This window comes from Danaus plexippus (genome assembly GCF_018135715.1).
Source record: "Danaus plexippus chromosome 16 unlocalized genomic scaffold, MEX_DaPlex mxdp_31, whole genome shotgun sequence".
NCBI classification, from domain to species: Eukaryota; Metazoa; Arthropoda; class Insecta; order Lepidoptera; family Nymphalidae; genus Danaus; species Danaus plexippus.
Genome location: NW_026869852.1, coordinates 1557057 through 1576264, shown reverse-complemented (window position 1 = coordinate 1576264; position 19208 = coordinate 1557057). Strand labels below are relative to the sequence as shown.

The window sequence follows — 19208 nt, the reverse complement described above, 5'->3', positions numbered from 1 at the left end:
AAATTAGCACGAAAATTCAACATCAATTGCGATCTATGATCATTTATTATGGTGAATCGTATATGAATCGTATATGAAAGATTTCTTCTTAGTGATATACCTAATGTTTATAAAATAAAATGCTTTATATACAAATTACAAAATCTAGAAATAGTAAAGATTTGTTTTAGCTCAAATGACAAAACACATTGGATTTAAATTCTATCATTCTTTCAAATTATATAAATGCCAAAAAACTGTCAGATTAAACAATAAAAAAGAATACACTCTATTAAATTTATTACTAGAGTTCTTGTTGCCTTACTCGTGTTATTTAAGTATAGTCTCGTCTTTCAGCAATCAAGGTTACTTCAGGAACTGAAATGCTCTGGATGGAGTTAAAATATACAAATATTCGCCTGTTCGATATTTAAAATATTCTTTTTTTTTATTTGTAATATTCGTTATAAATTGTCGTATTCATTGTCAATTTTATATACACATTCAAAACTAATTTGAAAGGTAAATTATAGAATTAATATCATATTTAAATTTAAAAAAAGATGTTTTAGGTGCTTCATCGACTTCTAGAAGTGATTATAAATTCATTCAAAATTTCTTTTAGAAGTTCGTTATAAATGATTAAAAAGTCGGAAAAGTTTTAATATAGAAATAATTTAATACGAATAACAAATTCGAGTACAATTTTTTAATAACACCGTGCACCAAAGTTTCTTTATCAATTTAAGTTTCAAAGATTTGCAAGAAGACTGATGCTCTGAAAAATATAAATAAATTATGAATGAAAATAGTTTTCTATATTATTATAAAGCTATCGTTAGATTTTTTCATATAAGTTATCATGATTTAATACTTAATAACAAAGTAAAGAACGAAGGAGCTCTAAATAATACAGCCGCCCAAAGCGTTGCGACACATCTTTTGAGGATTAACTATATGTACATTAATATGTATACTTCAAAAGAGATTTTATGGTCAGTTATTTTAATACTGGCCATTACTTTTTGGAATATTTGAGATATTTTCTTTTTTCTTGTGAAAAAAAAAGTATAATATTTATCTGCTTTGAGCCTAGAAGTATATTTCTCCTATACATTGTATAGTTTTCTAATTTCAAAGTGAGTCAGTGAAGTATTTGAAACATACAAAATCATGAAAAGTAGAAATAAATTCGTTTAAATTATTTTTCGTATAATTTTAGAGCCTATATCTTTAATCACGTGACATCACTCATTGTTAACAGACATTTGTAAAACGTATGTAGGTGTGAAAATGAAAACTATTAAAGTGAAAATCCGGTTCCAGAATAGAGTGGAAAGCTGAAGACGAGATCGCCGAGACTTCACCTATGTCACCTAGTTTTAAGATTTAAGTATGTTAAATCTTAAATGTCACATGGCTTCATAGAATGTTAGTTTAAAATTTAAAATATGTGGTTGCTTATAAGAGTGTCGGATACTATAGATTCGGCATAGGTGATAATTAAACTACTATACTTGTGTTGGATATCTTGTAACGTTTTTACTATGTATGTGTGTGTGTGTGTGTGAATTCAGATAATATCTGAAGGCAATGTTATAATTTAATTTGCTATCATGACTTTGGTCCTAACCCTTATTTGAGACAAAATGATGATCGACGTACACCGCTGAATTACTTTCTTATATTATTATATAAGAAAATATATATGTCTACACATAATATTTAGTTCGAAAATGAAAGGAATGAAGTAATTTAAAATGTAATTAATAATGTTACCACTTCAAGCTAAAAGAAATATGATAGAATAGGAAAAACTAATCTTAATTAAGGGTAAAAAGTAAAAAAAATATACCAGAATCCACAATCATTCACAAACAAGTTAAGGAAGTTTCGCAAAATAATTCTATGGTGTTTTTATTATTACAAATAGAATTAAATAAAAATATATTTTTCTTTCGTAATAATAAGCTTGAAATGAATATTAATTAATGAATGCGTTTCCGTAAAAAACACATATGAACATATTTTTCAACTTAGTCTTTCTGTTTTCATAACTGTTTGTGTGATTACTTCAGCAGTGCAATCGTGGAACGAGTTTCCGGTCTTTAATTATAAGGTTTCACATTAGTCTTGTTAATAGAATGAGTATAAAAATAATACAATTCTTATCCAATTATATAATATACATTCAAAACAATAAAATTGAATATGTTTATAATTTATATGTTTCTTAATGACCCATAAAAATATAATGAAGACAATTTCCTTATTCGTTTTGGAAAGAGAATTTCCTCATTTTTGATAATGATGGACCCGACAAAATCAGGTACCGATACAAACCTGAGTCAAAAATAAAACAAAAGATAAAATAACACGTATTTTATGTAATAAGGCCAAGCGTACAACTGTCCACTGGGACCTAAATGGCTACCTTCTCTCATAAACCTCTGAAGGAATATTCCAAATTTGTCTTCACTCTAACGTCCGTTAGCGTTAAGGCAAAAAATAAAAAGCAGTTTAAAACACCTGGGAGAAAACAAAATTTAAGTTTTTACTATTCGAACAAAACTCTGCTATTATAGATACTTCATATTAAACTTTTGCATGACATACTAATTGTAATTGACTACAAATAGGATTATCACTTACAAAGACGCCACCAAATCCATATGATTCGATATATAGGTACTTGAATAGAATACAAATATAATAAGAAGAATTGATTTTTCTTACTCATGTGCAATAACATAAAAAAGACCTTACGTTTCACTGACGCCATTATTCTGTCAGTCCTGTCGTGTTTCGTTGATTAAGGTTACTCCAACAGGCTTTTCCGTCCATTTTTGATTTATTAATAATACAATTTGACAGTCGATTTTTCGTGAGACTGTCAGTACAACAATTGAGATAATCCATAAGACTACAGTTGGATACATTCAGCTTCTTTTTTATATCAAAGGTGGCAAATGGGCACACAGCCTACTTGATGGGAGGTAATCACCATCGCACATGGACATCTGCAACATAAGGGATCATGCGGATGCGTTGCCGACCTTGTTTGTAGAGGATCCAAATTAACACTTGATGTTTAAAAGACCCCCTTGTATATCTCAGGGAAAACCTTGGGTGGAAGACCATTCCGCATCCTGCACCTGTGTGGAAAAATAACCACACGCATGGAAGAAGGAGAGGAAAGGATAGAAAAAGAAAAATACTAGAAAAGGGAAGGAAAAGGGAAAGAGCAACCGCCTCTCGCACTGATCGGACGGAACCCAGCCATTAAAGGCAATATCACGCCGATCTTCTGTGAGAGGGTGATACTTCCCCGATCCAGCCAGCCCTTGCTCCAGTTATAGTAACTCGGCCACAGGTAGGCTTTACCACCTTATTTGTTGTTTAAAACTTTTACTTAAAGTATTTTTTGTGAAACCTAAAATATTGCAATAATTAAATACTATATTCGTTTTATTGTTATTCTCATTTTGATATAATATCACACAATATATTATTTTGTTAAATTATGTTTAAAAATATATCTGAAGCTTGAAATACATCTTACTAACTTTACCTTTCATACTTTATTACATTTCAGCACAATATAATCATAATTAAAGCATCCTAATTGATTCACGTTGCTTACAGTGACTATCGAGTTTCTCGCAGATGTCTTCTTGATAGATGGAACGGTCCTAAATTGGTTAATTCAATTTTAATGTAGTTCTACAAAAATATATTTTAATGCGTTAGATTTATCTAAAAACTTATTTCTCGTGTTTAACCTTCCCCATTGTCTTTAACTTTTAACAAAATTTCTCCTAAAAGTAAAACTTCTTCCATGGTAACTTTTGGATGGATTGAGTTTTTGACGTGCTAAAAGCTTTTTTATTTCTGAACTTTAATGCAACAAGCGATAAAGGAATAGCCCCAATTTACATTGTGCCTATAGTGTATGTACATTAGCTGTTAGATAGCATCAATATTATATTGCCTTACTTAAGCCCTATTTCTATTTGAAAATGATGTAAATAATATTTAACTGTATAAAGTACATCCTCTGAAACTAAATAAATATAGAAATTGTAATAAACTGGTATAAAATATATACCCAAGAGTGATATAATACGAAATTGCTTCATAAATGGGCTCTCAATTTTGTTTTTTAATTATTTTATAGTAAAAAGTCAGACAAACTGATTTAGAATTCAAATTCATGTAAAAGTATGTTATGAATTCGAATTAGTTACTGTAGAAAGAAAACACATTTTTCTGTGTGAAACATCTTGAAACCTCTTGCATGTTCTATTTAAATATCGCTGTTATGAAAAACACTTTGGCACATTAAATACAGAGGTATAGGTGTAAGTATATTGGAACTGTTGACCAAATAAACAATATCTTCTCAATGACATCACCACGTCAAGCAATCCATTTCAGAAGACGTAAGCACCGAATCAGCGCGTTATTACTTCTTTGAGCCAGTCACGCCCTACTCCATTAAAATCACACGGCCTACAAGTGTGGGGCCAAACGAACAATGAAAAATTTCGCTGCGAACATACGGGTTAGAAAAAAAAAATAACTTCCAAATAGAATACGCGCCAGCCGCCACAGTTCCGTTACGCTATAAAAACCTACCCGAGCAAACTTCGTAATTCCGCTTCGTCCCAACCGATATAAAATATGAAACACTGAGCGAAATTCTCCCCGGCTCCCCCGAGCACTTCTCGTGAATACTCGGCAATACTCGGCTGACTTCGTAGCGACGTAGCGGCAGTTACGTAGCCGTCGTCACGCATCCGCTACGCTGTAGTCGCTCTGACAACAAGATACATAAATCGGTGATTGTGATTATATCGAGTGCGGACGCATTTTATGAGTGCTGTACTAACATAATGTGTAGTGGCAGTGTACGGAAGGATTACGACCATTAGCCCGTTTGATGGTGTGGAAAAATGGTAAAACTTATTAATTACAGTCTTATTAATGCATTATAACTGTCTCATTTATATGTAACTTAAGGTTATTTGTATAAGTATCAGAGTAAATAATTTCTTGTTCGTATATAAAAAAAAATGTGATATTATTTTCGTAATAAAATATTGTAAGCTGCTTAACTTAAAAGGGTTCACTTCAATGTGAGACCGTTTTCATATATTTTGGCAAGCGGTCCAACTTCTAGACAACATTTTTATAGGACCCAGTGACGTCAGAAGTTTTATACATATAAATATTTTTTTCATAGTATCATATCGTAAGGCTTTTATGATACTTTCAAAAATATCATTGAGAATAATTTATTTTTTTATTCAGACATATAATCGCCAGATGTAGTACGTAAAATTTATGTTAAAAAAAAGAAAAACAAAACAATTTCTATGTTAAGACAAGGTGCGAACACGACCAGAAAAAGAAACTCTTCTTACATAAATTAAAATTATTTTCGGCATAAATTATTTCATCCTCGAAATACATTAAATAAAAGAAGACTGACGTACACTTGGATGATATCTGAATAATAATATAACTTTGACAGAATTCTTTATCGTCAACCTCATTACCATATTGTCGAGGTAATAAAATAACAGGTTCTTTTAACATCATTTACAAACCATTATATATATGTATATATAAATATTTAACGTATAGAATTCTCACTTCCATATATCTCTTTCCAGTCACTTAAGTCAGAGAGAACAGACAAGCTAAGTTACAGTTGATTAGCATTACACAATTTATGCCATAAATTGATTAACGCTTTCCAAAACAATACAAAATCCTCAATATAAAGCTTAAGTTAGTCGGGAACGCGACTTCACGGATCCCAACTAGAATATATTCACTCCAACCAATACTCAATTGACAATATTGAAGATCTCGTAACTATTTTTAAACTACAAAATGTATTTTCTTATAATACTACCCACACTACAACTACTACTTGCACTATATACGTGCCACTTATATTTTTGCAAATATTCTATATCAAGTTACCTTATTGACCTTTTTGTGTTTCAGGATGACTTGTTGAAATTGCATTTTTGTCAACATTTCTTATTATGTTAATTTCTCATTTTTTTCATATCTGATAGAACGGGGTCTGCCGAGGAAATGTACCTTCAATCATCCAACTGTCATCATTAAATAATACCTAAGCTTTTGAAAATATTTGAATGCAACAAACAGTAAAATACATAAAAACTTTGTCGCTTTTCAGTAAAGTATCATATTATTAATGTGTGAAGTTCATTTCTTCTGTGGCCCATTACATCATTTATTTTGGACGAGGAATTTATTAATATATATATGATTTTCTAAGCATCTACTGAACTAATGTATCAGTTATAGTTGCACTGTTTTTAATACGATTAAATAATTCATACAACCATAATAATTTATCCAAGTTTTGTTAGTATTTTTTTTTAATAAATAAATTAATTTGTATAACGATTCAAGTAACAAAACATGTTCAGTTTTGATTAATCTTTTGAAACAATAATAGAACTTACTTAAAAGTAGAAATTATTTGATAAGACATTATAACTTTTATGAAATAAATATAGCATTATCATGTCATTAATTTAAAAATTAATTGATAAATACATCATTTAATTACATACAACGCAAAACTATGATAAAGTAGTCTAGATATTTAAATTATAATATAACTTAAAATATGTGACATTTCCGAATTGACAAGATGCCTTAATCATTGAAATGAATATGTTTGTTGTTAGAATCTTTATTTCAAATATAACTATAATAAAAATCTCCTTATATATAATAAGAGACCTTTTATGGCATCCATTTTATACATCATATTAACTTTTTATACATTTGCTCAGCTATAAACACGAACATGTATTTAAAAATTAAATATTTGTCAAAAAATCTTAAATTATATTTGAAAAACAGAAATGAAATTGGTATCAAGGGTGGAACTGTTCGATGAAGTTTTAATTTCGCCCACAACTTCTATACATTTACCTAGTATTTGGATTGAACTGGCAACAACCGTATCCTTTACTATTCCACCGAAGTCAGAACACTTATGCATATTCAAGACGGAGGCCAGCCCTATTCGATTCTCCACTAAAATATGTGTTTACGAAACTCAAAACAGTTGAAATCTTAGTAGTATGATAAATTAATAATTATATTCTTTTTGTCGTTACAGCCGTTTTCCTTAATGACCTGTTAAGGCTCTCAATATACAGGTTAATTTAAATTCAATCGCGTTGTTCTTATGACAATTGATATTTCATATTAAAATAGCTTTTGACAATAAGTGATTACCCTCAAAGGTTTTTGTACCGTTATAAAAAATAAAAGGTTTGACGACAGTTACTTCACAAATTGGATAACGAAATTGAAATGATATCATTGTAATGAATGCATGAGACATTGTTTGTAATAATAAAATTCAATTGGTCATCTACTTTGTGAATATTATGATCTTAATGTTTTTGTATGGAGCTTAAAGCAAAGCGCTGCACTCATTTAGTTTAATTACTTAACATTTTCCATTTTCATTCCAAGCTACTATGCAATATTTTAAAATTTATTTAATTAATTTTAATTATTCCATTATGCGCAGCTGATCTTAGTGTTTCAGGGATATATGCATTTTAAATCTAATGTTTTTTGAGCATTGCATTTCTGAAGTGGATTGTTTGTTTGAGCTTGGATGATTGCATCCCTTACTGAGAACTCTGTTAGTCCAGAACGACATCTACACACTTTACCGAATATTAGGTTACAATCATTTAGTTTTATTTTAATAGTGATGTGACTTATTTCAAAAATGTAACCATATTAGATTGTTGTTTGTCAGTTACTTTGCATCCATGTGACTATGAAGTAAATTATTATTTTTTAACCAAATAAGTTTATATAGGAAGTAAGAAAAAGAAATAAATTGCCAATTGCCTCAAGACCGAATTAAAAATATTTTTCTTCAGTGGATTACTGAAGACAATTAGATGAAATGATATTAATATTACTAATACAAGAATAAAACAGTCAAAGTATATTTTTAATAGATTTCGAAATCGTTTTCAGAATCAGAATAGTCGATTCGACGAATTATTTAACCAAACAGCCATAAGCACTATTTCACACTTAAATTTTTCCAATTATGATTTGTAAAACAATAAGCATAGAATTAGCATCCCTTCATATAACACTAAATAAATGTAATGGCGATCATAGTCATAAATTATTATAAGTATATTAATTTTGCTCGAAGAATAAAAAGTTTTAATAAAAGAAACAATACAGGGTTTAACTAAATTTATTATATGAATTTATAGATAATCTCCGATATATACATATATATTATTAAAGCTATACTTTAGGTCAACTTAGAGGTTTCGTTTTGAATATAATAAATTACTCTTCACGAATTGTCATGCTTATGTTGTTAATATTTTTATATTACTTCAAGGACCGGTTTTATATAATTTTATACAGGCATCATTAATTTCCCCCCGCGTTCTGTGTATTGACAAACCCATATGTTCATAGAAAGCACGCAATACGGTTTAATTATAGTCCACAGTTGCCCTTCAAAGTCGATCAGAATAAACAAAACAATTAGTATTTTTAAAAATCCTTATGACGTCTTTAACCTATACGTTCATATCCATGTTTAATTTTTTTAATATAAAATATAGAAAATAGGAAAAAAAAATTCAGTTTTCAAATAAGTTTGCCAAATCACTGTCATACATTTGTCGATTTGTTGTACGAGACTAAAGCATATCAGCTGTTTTTGTTAAGTTCATGATTAAATATTTATTTACTTCATTCTAAAAATACTTTACGTGTATCTTATTTTTATAGCTTCATATTTATTCTTCGGGTTACGACTTATACAAATTTTAATTAATTAATATAACACAAGATGCTGGTGTATCTGCAGAAATGGTGTGTTTGATTAGTTTTGTTTATTGAAAAATAGCCATTACTCTCGCCTTGTTTCGTTTCAGTAATTTAAGTTTTTTTGTTAAAGCAACTCCTATTTTTTTTATATAAAGCAATACTATTATAGACGTCTGTAGGAAAGTAAAAAGTTATCTCATAACACACAGCCAGAGATTTCGTCAGCACCCTACTCACTAACAAAACCAGAGCGCACTCGCGTTTCAATTTTAATAGCGAGTTTTCATACACGTTTGTTAAAAAAAATCAATTTTAAAAAGCAATATCGAAAAATATGTAACAGAGCTAAGTATATATTTTGTTACATGTTTTTAATTATTGCTGAAAAGAAAGGTACGTGAAACGGAAAATGTGAATGTGAATAGTAAATTTCTATTAAATATAAAGTTCTCATACATTTAATAAACGATATTAAATACTACTTATATTTTATAACTAATTCTAAGTAAAATTTTATTTATATGTTTAAAACATTTTAGAAATTTTGTGGTTTTAAATATCATGCACAGATAGAGTTCAGAGCAAAGTTGATATCTCATCAGAAATTATTAACTTTAATGAAAACTATGAGAAATAGTTTCAACTATATTTAAGAGTCACATTATTAAACATTCTCTTTAGTGATAAATTTTTAACTCTTTTACAAAATAAAATACAAAGGCCACATGAACGGTAAAGGAAGTTGAGGTTAAAATAAATAAAAATATGTATAAAAATATAAATTGTTGCATCATTTACTCAGAACATGATCTATAATACGTTCATAAAAATAACCCACATGCGAATAAAAATATAAATAAATGGACTAGCTTTATATTTTAATTTATTAAGTTGCTTTATAAATTATTTGTAGACAGTAAAAGTATGCTGTGAAGCAAGTTACTCAATTTTCTAATATAATCACATAACGATAAAGTATAAAATATTTATTGTTGACATTAAATTTAACTTTGAATATAAACACAGCTGTTTCAGTTTCTCCGTGTATTTTGTATTGACTTGAATTTTAGAAGACAACTATAAAAGAATATTAAGTATTACAGAACTTCAATTTTATGAAAGCGTATTCTCAGTTATATTCCCTTCTTTCATTTGTTTGTAAGTTCTTTCAATAACTCCTAGAAAATAGTGTAGGAAGTCTAACCATCCTTTCAGTTAGTTTGAAAGTTTTCGTTTTCCTTCTTATGTATTTTAATAGGAAGAAAATATACTCGTGTCCATAAATCATAAAGGTAAATAACTGTCTAATCAATTCCAATTGATTGTTAAAGTAAATAACGAAATATTATTTTCTTTTGTACAGGCTCATTTATCCACAAACAAACCAATATAGGTCAGGATAATCAACCTCAATTTTTGCGTTCGGTTTTATAGAAGCGATAGTTTTAATCAAATACATTTGCTTTGTTTCACTGACGTATTCTGTATCAACATTCAAATGATTTAAGGCATAGCATATGGTACGTATGCGTCATCTCTACATAATTTACTTTACTAAATATCGCCGAACGGTCGACACTCGACCATAATTAATTGGTTGTTTCAAGGTCAATACAAGAACAGAAACGTCATTGTTTGACATTTAGTGACAATACACACGTCGAGGATTCTTAAAGGATTTTCGGATTTTCGTTTTTTGTCAGAGACGTGCTTGTAATGTTTGTTTGAAATAATTTAATGCACTTATAATGAGGTCTATTAAACTTTTTCTCCATATAAACTTTGGTATAGTAAAATTCTTTTATCCCGATTTATAAAAAATGCATACAATGCTTTCCAAATACCTCTTAATTTATTTCGTGAATAATAGACAAATGCCAAACTTTTATGCCTCACTCTAATTTCAAAGATGGTTCTGAACAAGAACCGTATATAAGAGGAGTTATTAGTCACTCATTTTAATAGAATAGTTTCAGCAACGAAACAAGATACATCGACGTGGAAGCTTTGCTTTTGCACTAAGTATATAGTTAAGTTAATATTTGATGTCGGGATTGTTTATTTGAACTGTAGTTTACCTATAACTTTGCAGTAAACAATGCTCATTCCTATACGGTAATTTTCAGTAAATAAAAAGCAATGACTCTTCATACTTATACAAACATACTCTGTTTTAAAATCCGATTTAGTACAAAATCTCTATAAAGAACTGAAGTAACCCTCACTCAGCAGATAAGGTGTCATAACTATATCTATGATAGTGAAATCCAATAATGCCGAACTCGATCTCACCTCATACGTACGTGCCTACCCTTTATAGATTTTTATCCCACCCTTAATTTTGTGTCAATGACTTGCGTTACGTTATTACAGTTGGAATATTTTTCATACACTCATGATTGAGTACTGTGCTAGTTTTTTTTATCGATCAGGTAGGTGTTAACTATTTCGTTTGTTTTAAATGAGAAAAAAATAAAATATATTAGGTTTATCTCCATACATGTTATTTATAAAATATTCCGATCCATACTAGTATTGAAAGATAATGAAATCGCATGATAGTAACAGCCATGAAAGCTATAGGTCCTCTCCTTGTAAGTTTTTATGAAAAGAGTTCAAAACAATTGAACGTTGATAAAAACTGTAATTTCACAGCTTGAGCTTGAAGGAGGCTTAGGTTGGCTAACAATACCTTACAAATATAGGTGAATTTGGGAGAACCAAATTCTACATCAGCTATTAAGTCGGCGAATGGAAGAAAAATCAGTTTTCATTTTTTTTACTTTTGCAAACAAAAATTTACTCAAAGGTTCAATGTTTAGTTCGTTTTTTTATGTGTACTGATCAAATTTGTGTAAATTTAGAAAATCATAAAAATTTTAATCAAATTTGCGTTGCAGTGAAAACTACTTCTACCGCAAATTGGAATCGCTTATTTTTGTGTGGTATTCAATATATTATAACAACATTATTACTTTACCTCCACATTTTCAACAAATTTTATTATACAAACTATAAAACAATTAACATATTACACCCGATACATGAACTTTATTTACGCCTTTGAATACTTCGGACCTCAGTATAAATCTTGTTTTATGAGATCATTTCATGTATTTCCTGCCACCTTAGCTAAAGTACAGACATAAAATTTTTATCTAGATTTCTATAATAAGAATTTCATGATTACCAAATTGTAAGAAAATGAGATTTTCTTATATATACATAAAGGAATTCTAAAAGGCTTACTCAAATAATAGGTCAATACGAAATTTCATTACAATTGATATACTGTAACCTCTTGACAATAAATTTTACTTAGGAGCAAATTTTTTGTACAAACTAAATAAATATAACTAAGGATGAAAAAATAAATCGGGTTATATGTTTTACTAAAATTATAAAAATAGTATGTATAAAATCTTACTATATGTGTGTGTGCATAAAGTGAAAATATTGCAAAGCAATTATGCTTTGGATGTTCATAAGACTGAACATGCATTAAGCAAAATATATCTATAGCTGTTTATAATCTTTTAGAGCTATTATTCAACTTTAAGTTCTACATTGAATACGGAACAAGTTATAATTCGGTGCATACCGTATAAGTTTAATTCAGTACAATCAAATCAGACCGCTGTTCCTGAATAGTTTGTGACTGAAATGAAACATTTGATCTTCAAGATTTGTAATAGAATTACAAATTATTGCTGGTTTGAATGAGGTTTAGTACATTTTAATAACTCATATGTAAGTAACTAAACAGTATAATCAAATGTTACCCATCCTTTAATTAAGAAAAATAGTATTCATTAATTTAAAACTTCAAAATGACGTGAAAATTTAAATAAACATTCTGTGGATGTCACAGCTTAATGAGTCCACAAATATCTATTTACGGGCTTTGTTGACGAGACCAGTCGACCGCGGTATCACAAAGGGACGAAGTGGTGCATGCCTAACTAAACATAGTTACAATTTTGCTCTCCAAGTTTCAAGTTTTACACCTTAATGTCTTTGAACAGTTAACGTTGAAATAGTTGAATATCTTCCAAGATGACACATGATACAAAAGACTACATTCGAGAAAGTTTATATAATGTTCTCATAACTTTATATGAGATCTAATACTTTTGCTGTGGTGTTTCATAACAGGACAGTCCGCTGCGATTGTGACTTGATCTAATATTTCATAGACATAAAATAATTTGGGGCAACTTTATGTGTGAGCTGGTACGTAATTACTTTATTCTTGCTAGGTCTTAAGTGCAATGAAACTGCTGCAAACGTTAAAATTAAAAGCAATGAGTTTGGAATATTTCCAACGTCAATATTTGTGAAGACAGTGTTAATGGCCCATGCCAATGCATTGTGAAATTGAGACGATGTGTCACATTGATTGCCAATATGAATAAATGATGCTCTGAACTAAACTATTGAGGCTGACCCAATTTCATTGCCAGTAACTAATTAACTACTTATTTAATATCTATTTGTTTTCATACCGATTTTCCACATTTTACACTTTCAATGGTTTCCTTAAATACCAGATTTATAATCTTCATACTATGATAGGATTGTTTTTAGGAACTTAGTTAACAATTAAATTAAATTTATCTTGTATTATCATGCAAAAGTAATTGATAAAGTTTTAAACAAAAAAAAACCTAGTAGATTAATTATCAACTAAAACCGCTTCAACAACAAAATGAAATTACTAAATTTATAAGTCTATAATAAACTTAATATACACAAAACTTTATTTTGCATGTTTCAGAAATTCCTGATATAAAAAGTTATCTTGGTACTATTCAAATAATACACATAACAATTAACACTAACACTAACAGACGTATATCTATGTACACAAACACACACTTAAAGTACTAATAGGATTAGTTAAACAAATCAACATTAAATTACAATTCAAGGTACCCTTATCTTCCATTAACGTTAAATGCCACGTTTTCTGTGCACGAGGTAACGGTCAGATATAAAACTCGTCTCTCGTTGTGGGTAGTACCCGTTATGTGCAAATGTAATGAAGACGGCGTTATAACATTTCAGTTGAACTTACACGAAATTTTGTTGCGTAGTAAAATATCGGTTAATGTTTTAACTCGGAACATTAATATTTAAAGTCTTTACTATATATCAACAAACACGATATAATTCTATATATAAATAAAAGGATATTTTATATTAATATCGAGAGTAATTCAGTGCAATAATACTTTTAATATTGCGGGAGGGATTTAAAAATATTCATCGGGTTGTCATGTTAAATCTTAATAATATAACTAATCTGTTACGATGTAAGTAGTGAACGAGATACGCTTCATATTGCATCAAAGAGTGAAGTTATGCATTCTGTTGGAATATAATTCACATTATTCAATGCAAGTTTGATATTTCATATCCTTAGATCTCTCCGTATGAATAAAGTTGAAACACTGAGCTTGCAAGACATGTAAGAGAATTTCTGTTAAACTGTTATGCACTACTCTGTTTAATGTTAGGTATATGAGTTTTAATGAATATATATATTTAATAAGACTGTTTAGTTAAATTTAAGGTTCACAGATATTAAATATCACTTCATCAATGACTCATAATTCTAAAACCCCAGATTGAAATTTCTTTCAGAAATTTCTCGCAAATTCCCAACTACATTCGGGATTCATTCAATGACTGAGATTTCCATTTCCACTACTTTACCGAACAGTAAAAGAGTGTCTTTTTATTCCTTTTCTTATATCAGAGCATCAGAAAATCTGATTGATTACTAATTTACAAGCGTCAATTTATGTTAATGTCCGTTCGGTTTGTTACATTTTATTTAATAATGAGATTAAAGAAAACCCTAAAAAATATACATTGAAGTGCAGATTGTTCTGTTATCACATTGACAATTATAAAAATGATTCAACAGTAATATTAGAAAATATGTCTAATACTTTGTTATTTGAGACAGTGAAGGAAAACATCGCGAGGAAACCTGGTCTTATAATTTCAAATCATAAAATTGAAATCGCCAACCCGACTTGGGCGAGCGTGGTGATTAATGCTCTAACCTTCTCCATGTGAGAAGAGGCCTTTGCTCAGCAGTGGGCTCCGATAGGCTGATGATGATGATGACGATTTTAGACACTGACGCAACTCGATTTATAGTAATAGATATTAAGATGTAAAAAATTTTAAATCGGGCTATTTAAATCTATATTTAAATTGAGGTCAGACGTTTGGAATAGAATTATATTTAAATTATTATTTCATCGCTATTTTCGTATCAACCTTAAAATATGTTTTATTGTTTGTGTAATTTGGTGTTCATTACATCTAGCAGAATAGTCGAGGTAATTAGTTTCAATAGTTTTAAAATAAAATGAAACAGATTTATTCATAACAAAAATTTATCTACAAGAAGTTTTTATTATTTAAAACTTTGGTGATTTGCGCTGAATATAAAATGTTGTTTAAATTATCTACTTCATCATATTTTTTTCACATTATTTTTAATGATACCGGCGAGACAAAATTGTGTTTAATCTTTTAATTGATGATTGTATCATCTAATTAACAAATTTATCGTTGACTAACTAATTTATCTTTGATTTAACGAAAGCCGTAAGTACAATTGTGTTACTCTTGATGCGATTTTTTAATTCCTTTAACAACAAACCGATTTAGTAATCTAACCTGAAAGAAGAATACGCCTAGATCTATTTCTACAAAATCCAGTCGATGAATCGATCGAAATTCACAAAAATCGCTGGTATAAAGTTGTATATGATAAAATCTGTAGAGTAAATTATCATACACTTTCTGTGTAAGTCGCAGTCAGAAAATCAGAAAAAATCGTTGGAAGTTTCAGTTTACTTCTTTATATATGAAAAACAAATATCCAAAATTTCTTTAACAGAACAGGTATGTCAGTATTCTAAATTTCCTAATTTGTCCGTAATATTAAATGGTATAATGACACACTTACTGTAAACGAGGAGCTAGCGGGCAGATATAAAACTCGCTGCTTGCTGTTACGGCTAACGCAAAATGATAATACGGAGAAGTAGTTAAGAATATTCTGTCACGGTATTTCGCCATGCCCTTAACATTTGGATGGGTTTTTAGCTCACTGACCCTTTCTACAGGTAACTAATGTTATAGGCGAAACACTTTAAAAATAAAATATATTTTTATGAACATAAGGGTGCCATATTTATAATATCGATTAAAAGAACCTTATCGTGTCATCCTTATCATTATTATAATATAACCGCTTTTGTTATCCCTGTATTATTTTGTAGACTGTTTAAATTGATCTCATGTTTCTATTTGGTATTTGTGAAAATAAAAACATAACAACTTGATTTTATTAATACGACCATTGTTTAATATTTTCGATAGCAAAATATTTCAAACGATGTCAGTAAAAAATTGGTAGACAATATTTGATATTGAATAAAATAATAGAAGTTTATTTCAACCTGTTTTGATTGACTGATTTAGAACGCTACGGATTATATCGTCCGTGACTTACATTTATTTATGTGTACGCATTTTTATCAAACCGCCTGTCAAAGCCTTCGGTCATTAACATTCAAAGAAAGTAGCTGCCTTATAGAATGTCATATTTCGGACACGCTACACGTCACGCCGAACAATGGAGTGTTTTTTTTATATAAATGATATAAGTTTTTTTGGTTAACGTTGAATTGTATTTGTTGTTACATCTGACTTCTCTGTTGATGTGATTTAAAAAGCAATTTAAATTCAAATCACTGCAATCCAGTCGACTGTGATATTTTTCTGTATTATTTATGTATCAAATTTTATTTTATTGACGATTTATGAGGTTTCTGCGGGTGACATGACGTCATCAAAGTTTTGTACGCTGAAAGTGTAATGTTTTCACAGCTGGCGGTTGTGATATTTATTAGTGAACTTAAGTGTTATTGCTTTTCAACTATAGATAAGGCGAGGCTTTGTAACTTTTTATAACATTTGTTTGTTAGTCTGAGTTAACTTTTAGCCACCAAAAATTATATTGTATCAGTCAAATATGCTCTAATAACGACATATAAGAATTAATCTTGTGGAAAAGGATTCAAAAGTGAGACTTTGAAAATATCTCGTTCCATTTCGTCTCGATAAATTTTATATTCTTCATTATTGAGTCTGATTTTAGTTACAAAAATTTGTTTAATATTTCTTAAAAACTTTTTTTATATTATTTAGGACTAATTTGACATAGAACTTACCAATAATTTTGGTCATAAAGGTAGATGTATACAACGTTTAACTCTGAGTTAAAGTTAAGTTATAAATTTCTAGCGAGTAGTTAAAATCAACAAGATACCGCGGCGGAACAACATTGACTCGCATGTTAAACAAACATATTTATCTGGAAAACCATCCGACTATAACGTTTGCTGTTTGTTCACGTTATCACAAAAACCATTGCGATCTTTTGATTTATTTAAAAGGAATAAAGGTTCCCAGACAAACGATTCAGGTTATAATAAATTAAGGAGCTCTCTAATTTCAGTTTGCTCGCAGAATGTTGGAGCCTGGAGGAAAATTAATTTCAATTTTGCTGTGTAATACCGACTTTATAGGACAATGTCATTTCATCGTATAACATGTTTTATAAAGATGGCTATTAATATGAGAATACGGCTTAATTAAAAAGAAAATGTCGTTTAATAATATTTTTACCTAAATATATATGAATGCTCGTAAAGAAATAAATTCAAATTGGTTATATTCTCAAGGAAATTGTAAGGATGTTATCTTCACATTAAATTGATAGAATAGTAATTAGTCCCATTAATCCGCTTATACTAAAACCTTGCAAAGCTTATCACCAACAACAAATTATCAGTAACAAGGATCCTCGATATAAACATAGCGTCCGGGGCTTCGTTATCAATAGATTTCCAAGGTATTGATGAGTTATATGGGATTAATTAATTTAACTTTACGGTTATTAATAACAAAAGAAAGACATAACAAATGAATATTAACAAATAATTTTTAAAACCTATTCTAAGACCTTATTAACATAATCTTTTGGTAACAGTGAGAAAAGAAACAAAAAGAAAAATATCAAATATTTTGTTTTAGAAAAATCTATAAAATTTTTCAGTGTTACTTCAAGAGTGCTACTTCAAGAATGCTTCATATCAAGATAATAGAATGTGCTATTTAAAGCAACGTTCATACATAATTACAATCATAAAGTCCCATCCTAACAGCTCATTTTATATGACGGCTTAGAATATTACCTGAGCTTACCGTAAAACATAAAAGGGTTAGGTTAGGTCACGTTGGATAATTAATTCCAAGTCGTTAGGAAAATGTCACATCCACCCCTCCCCATCTCTGGAGGGTTATAATTATTGTAACATTATTAAGATAATTGAATTATAGTTTGTCACGAATTACCGGTATGCTGATTTAACAGTCGCCCTGTTTGTTTTACACTTTGTTAAACATTGTGTTTATACGTTCGTTACTCGCGTTCCTTTATAAAATTCAATACATTTAAGACTGAACTTGTATACCAACACAAGATATTTTAAGAATATTTTACTATTAATTTGATTGTCATAATTATTTTCATTTTTTTTCTTATTTCAGAACAATCATATGTAAAAAAAATATTGTAATACCTACTTTTTTTTTTAATTTTGTGATTATCGTAAAAGCGTGATTTTAGTACTCGATTTATAGATCCACAACTCTGTAGAATATAACAAAAATATCACTGTCAATATTGGAATTGGATGTCGTATTTGAATGTTTGTTACGCCGACGATTTAATTTCAATCGTATGCTCTACGTAAAGCCATGGAAATATCAATTAAAAACTAGAAATTTAAATTCGAATTTGATAGATTTTATACATGTTAAATCGTTCGAAAATGTGTTTTAGTCAGATATAACCCTATTTATTTAGTTCTACTTCTAGATATAACCTACCAGCATGTAGGGCCAGTTATAATATATATAAAAAAAATATTTTGGTCAATAATTTAATAAAGTCTAATCTCATTACTCCATAAATTTAATTTAATAAACTTAAGTAATAAAATTACTCATTATTACAGGTCCAAGTTATTAAATGGTTTAAGCTTTTAATAGCCTTTTTAAATTAAAAGGTCTCAACCCAATGGCTTCATCCGATACTCAGAAACAGAGTTTTAAATTGCGTGATCCTTTTCGCTGTCATGTACACTTTTAGGCGAAGCTATTGAAAGCTTAAAGAAATCCCCTACTTTAGAATAATTTAAACATTTTGTAAGAAAAGATTTATGTTTGGAATTAAATATAACAGTAAAAAA

At 29.2% G+C, this 19208-nt stretch overlaps 1 protein-coding gene across 1 annotated transcript in view; it reads left to right on the top strand.

Annotated features, from left to right (window-relative positions):
• The first annotated feature begins 4765 nt into the window (after positions 1-4765).
• The window catches only part of LOC116772125 (hemicentin-2-like), a 140825-nt gene continuing 126382 nt past the window's right edge, over positions 4766-19208 (top strand). The window contains exon 1 of the mRNA XM_061528339.1: positions 4766-4937. Coding sequence (XP_061384323.1) covers positions 4935-4937 — 3 coding nt within the window. The 5' untranslated portion in view covers positions 4766-4934. The remainder of the gene's footprint in view (positions 4938-19208) is intronic.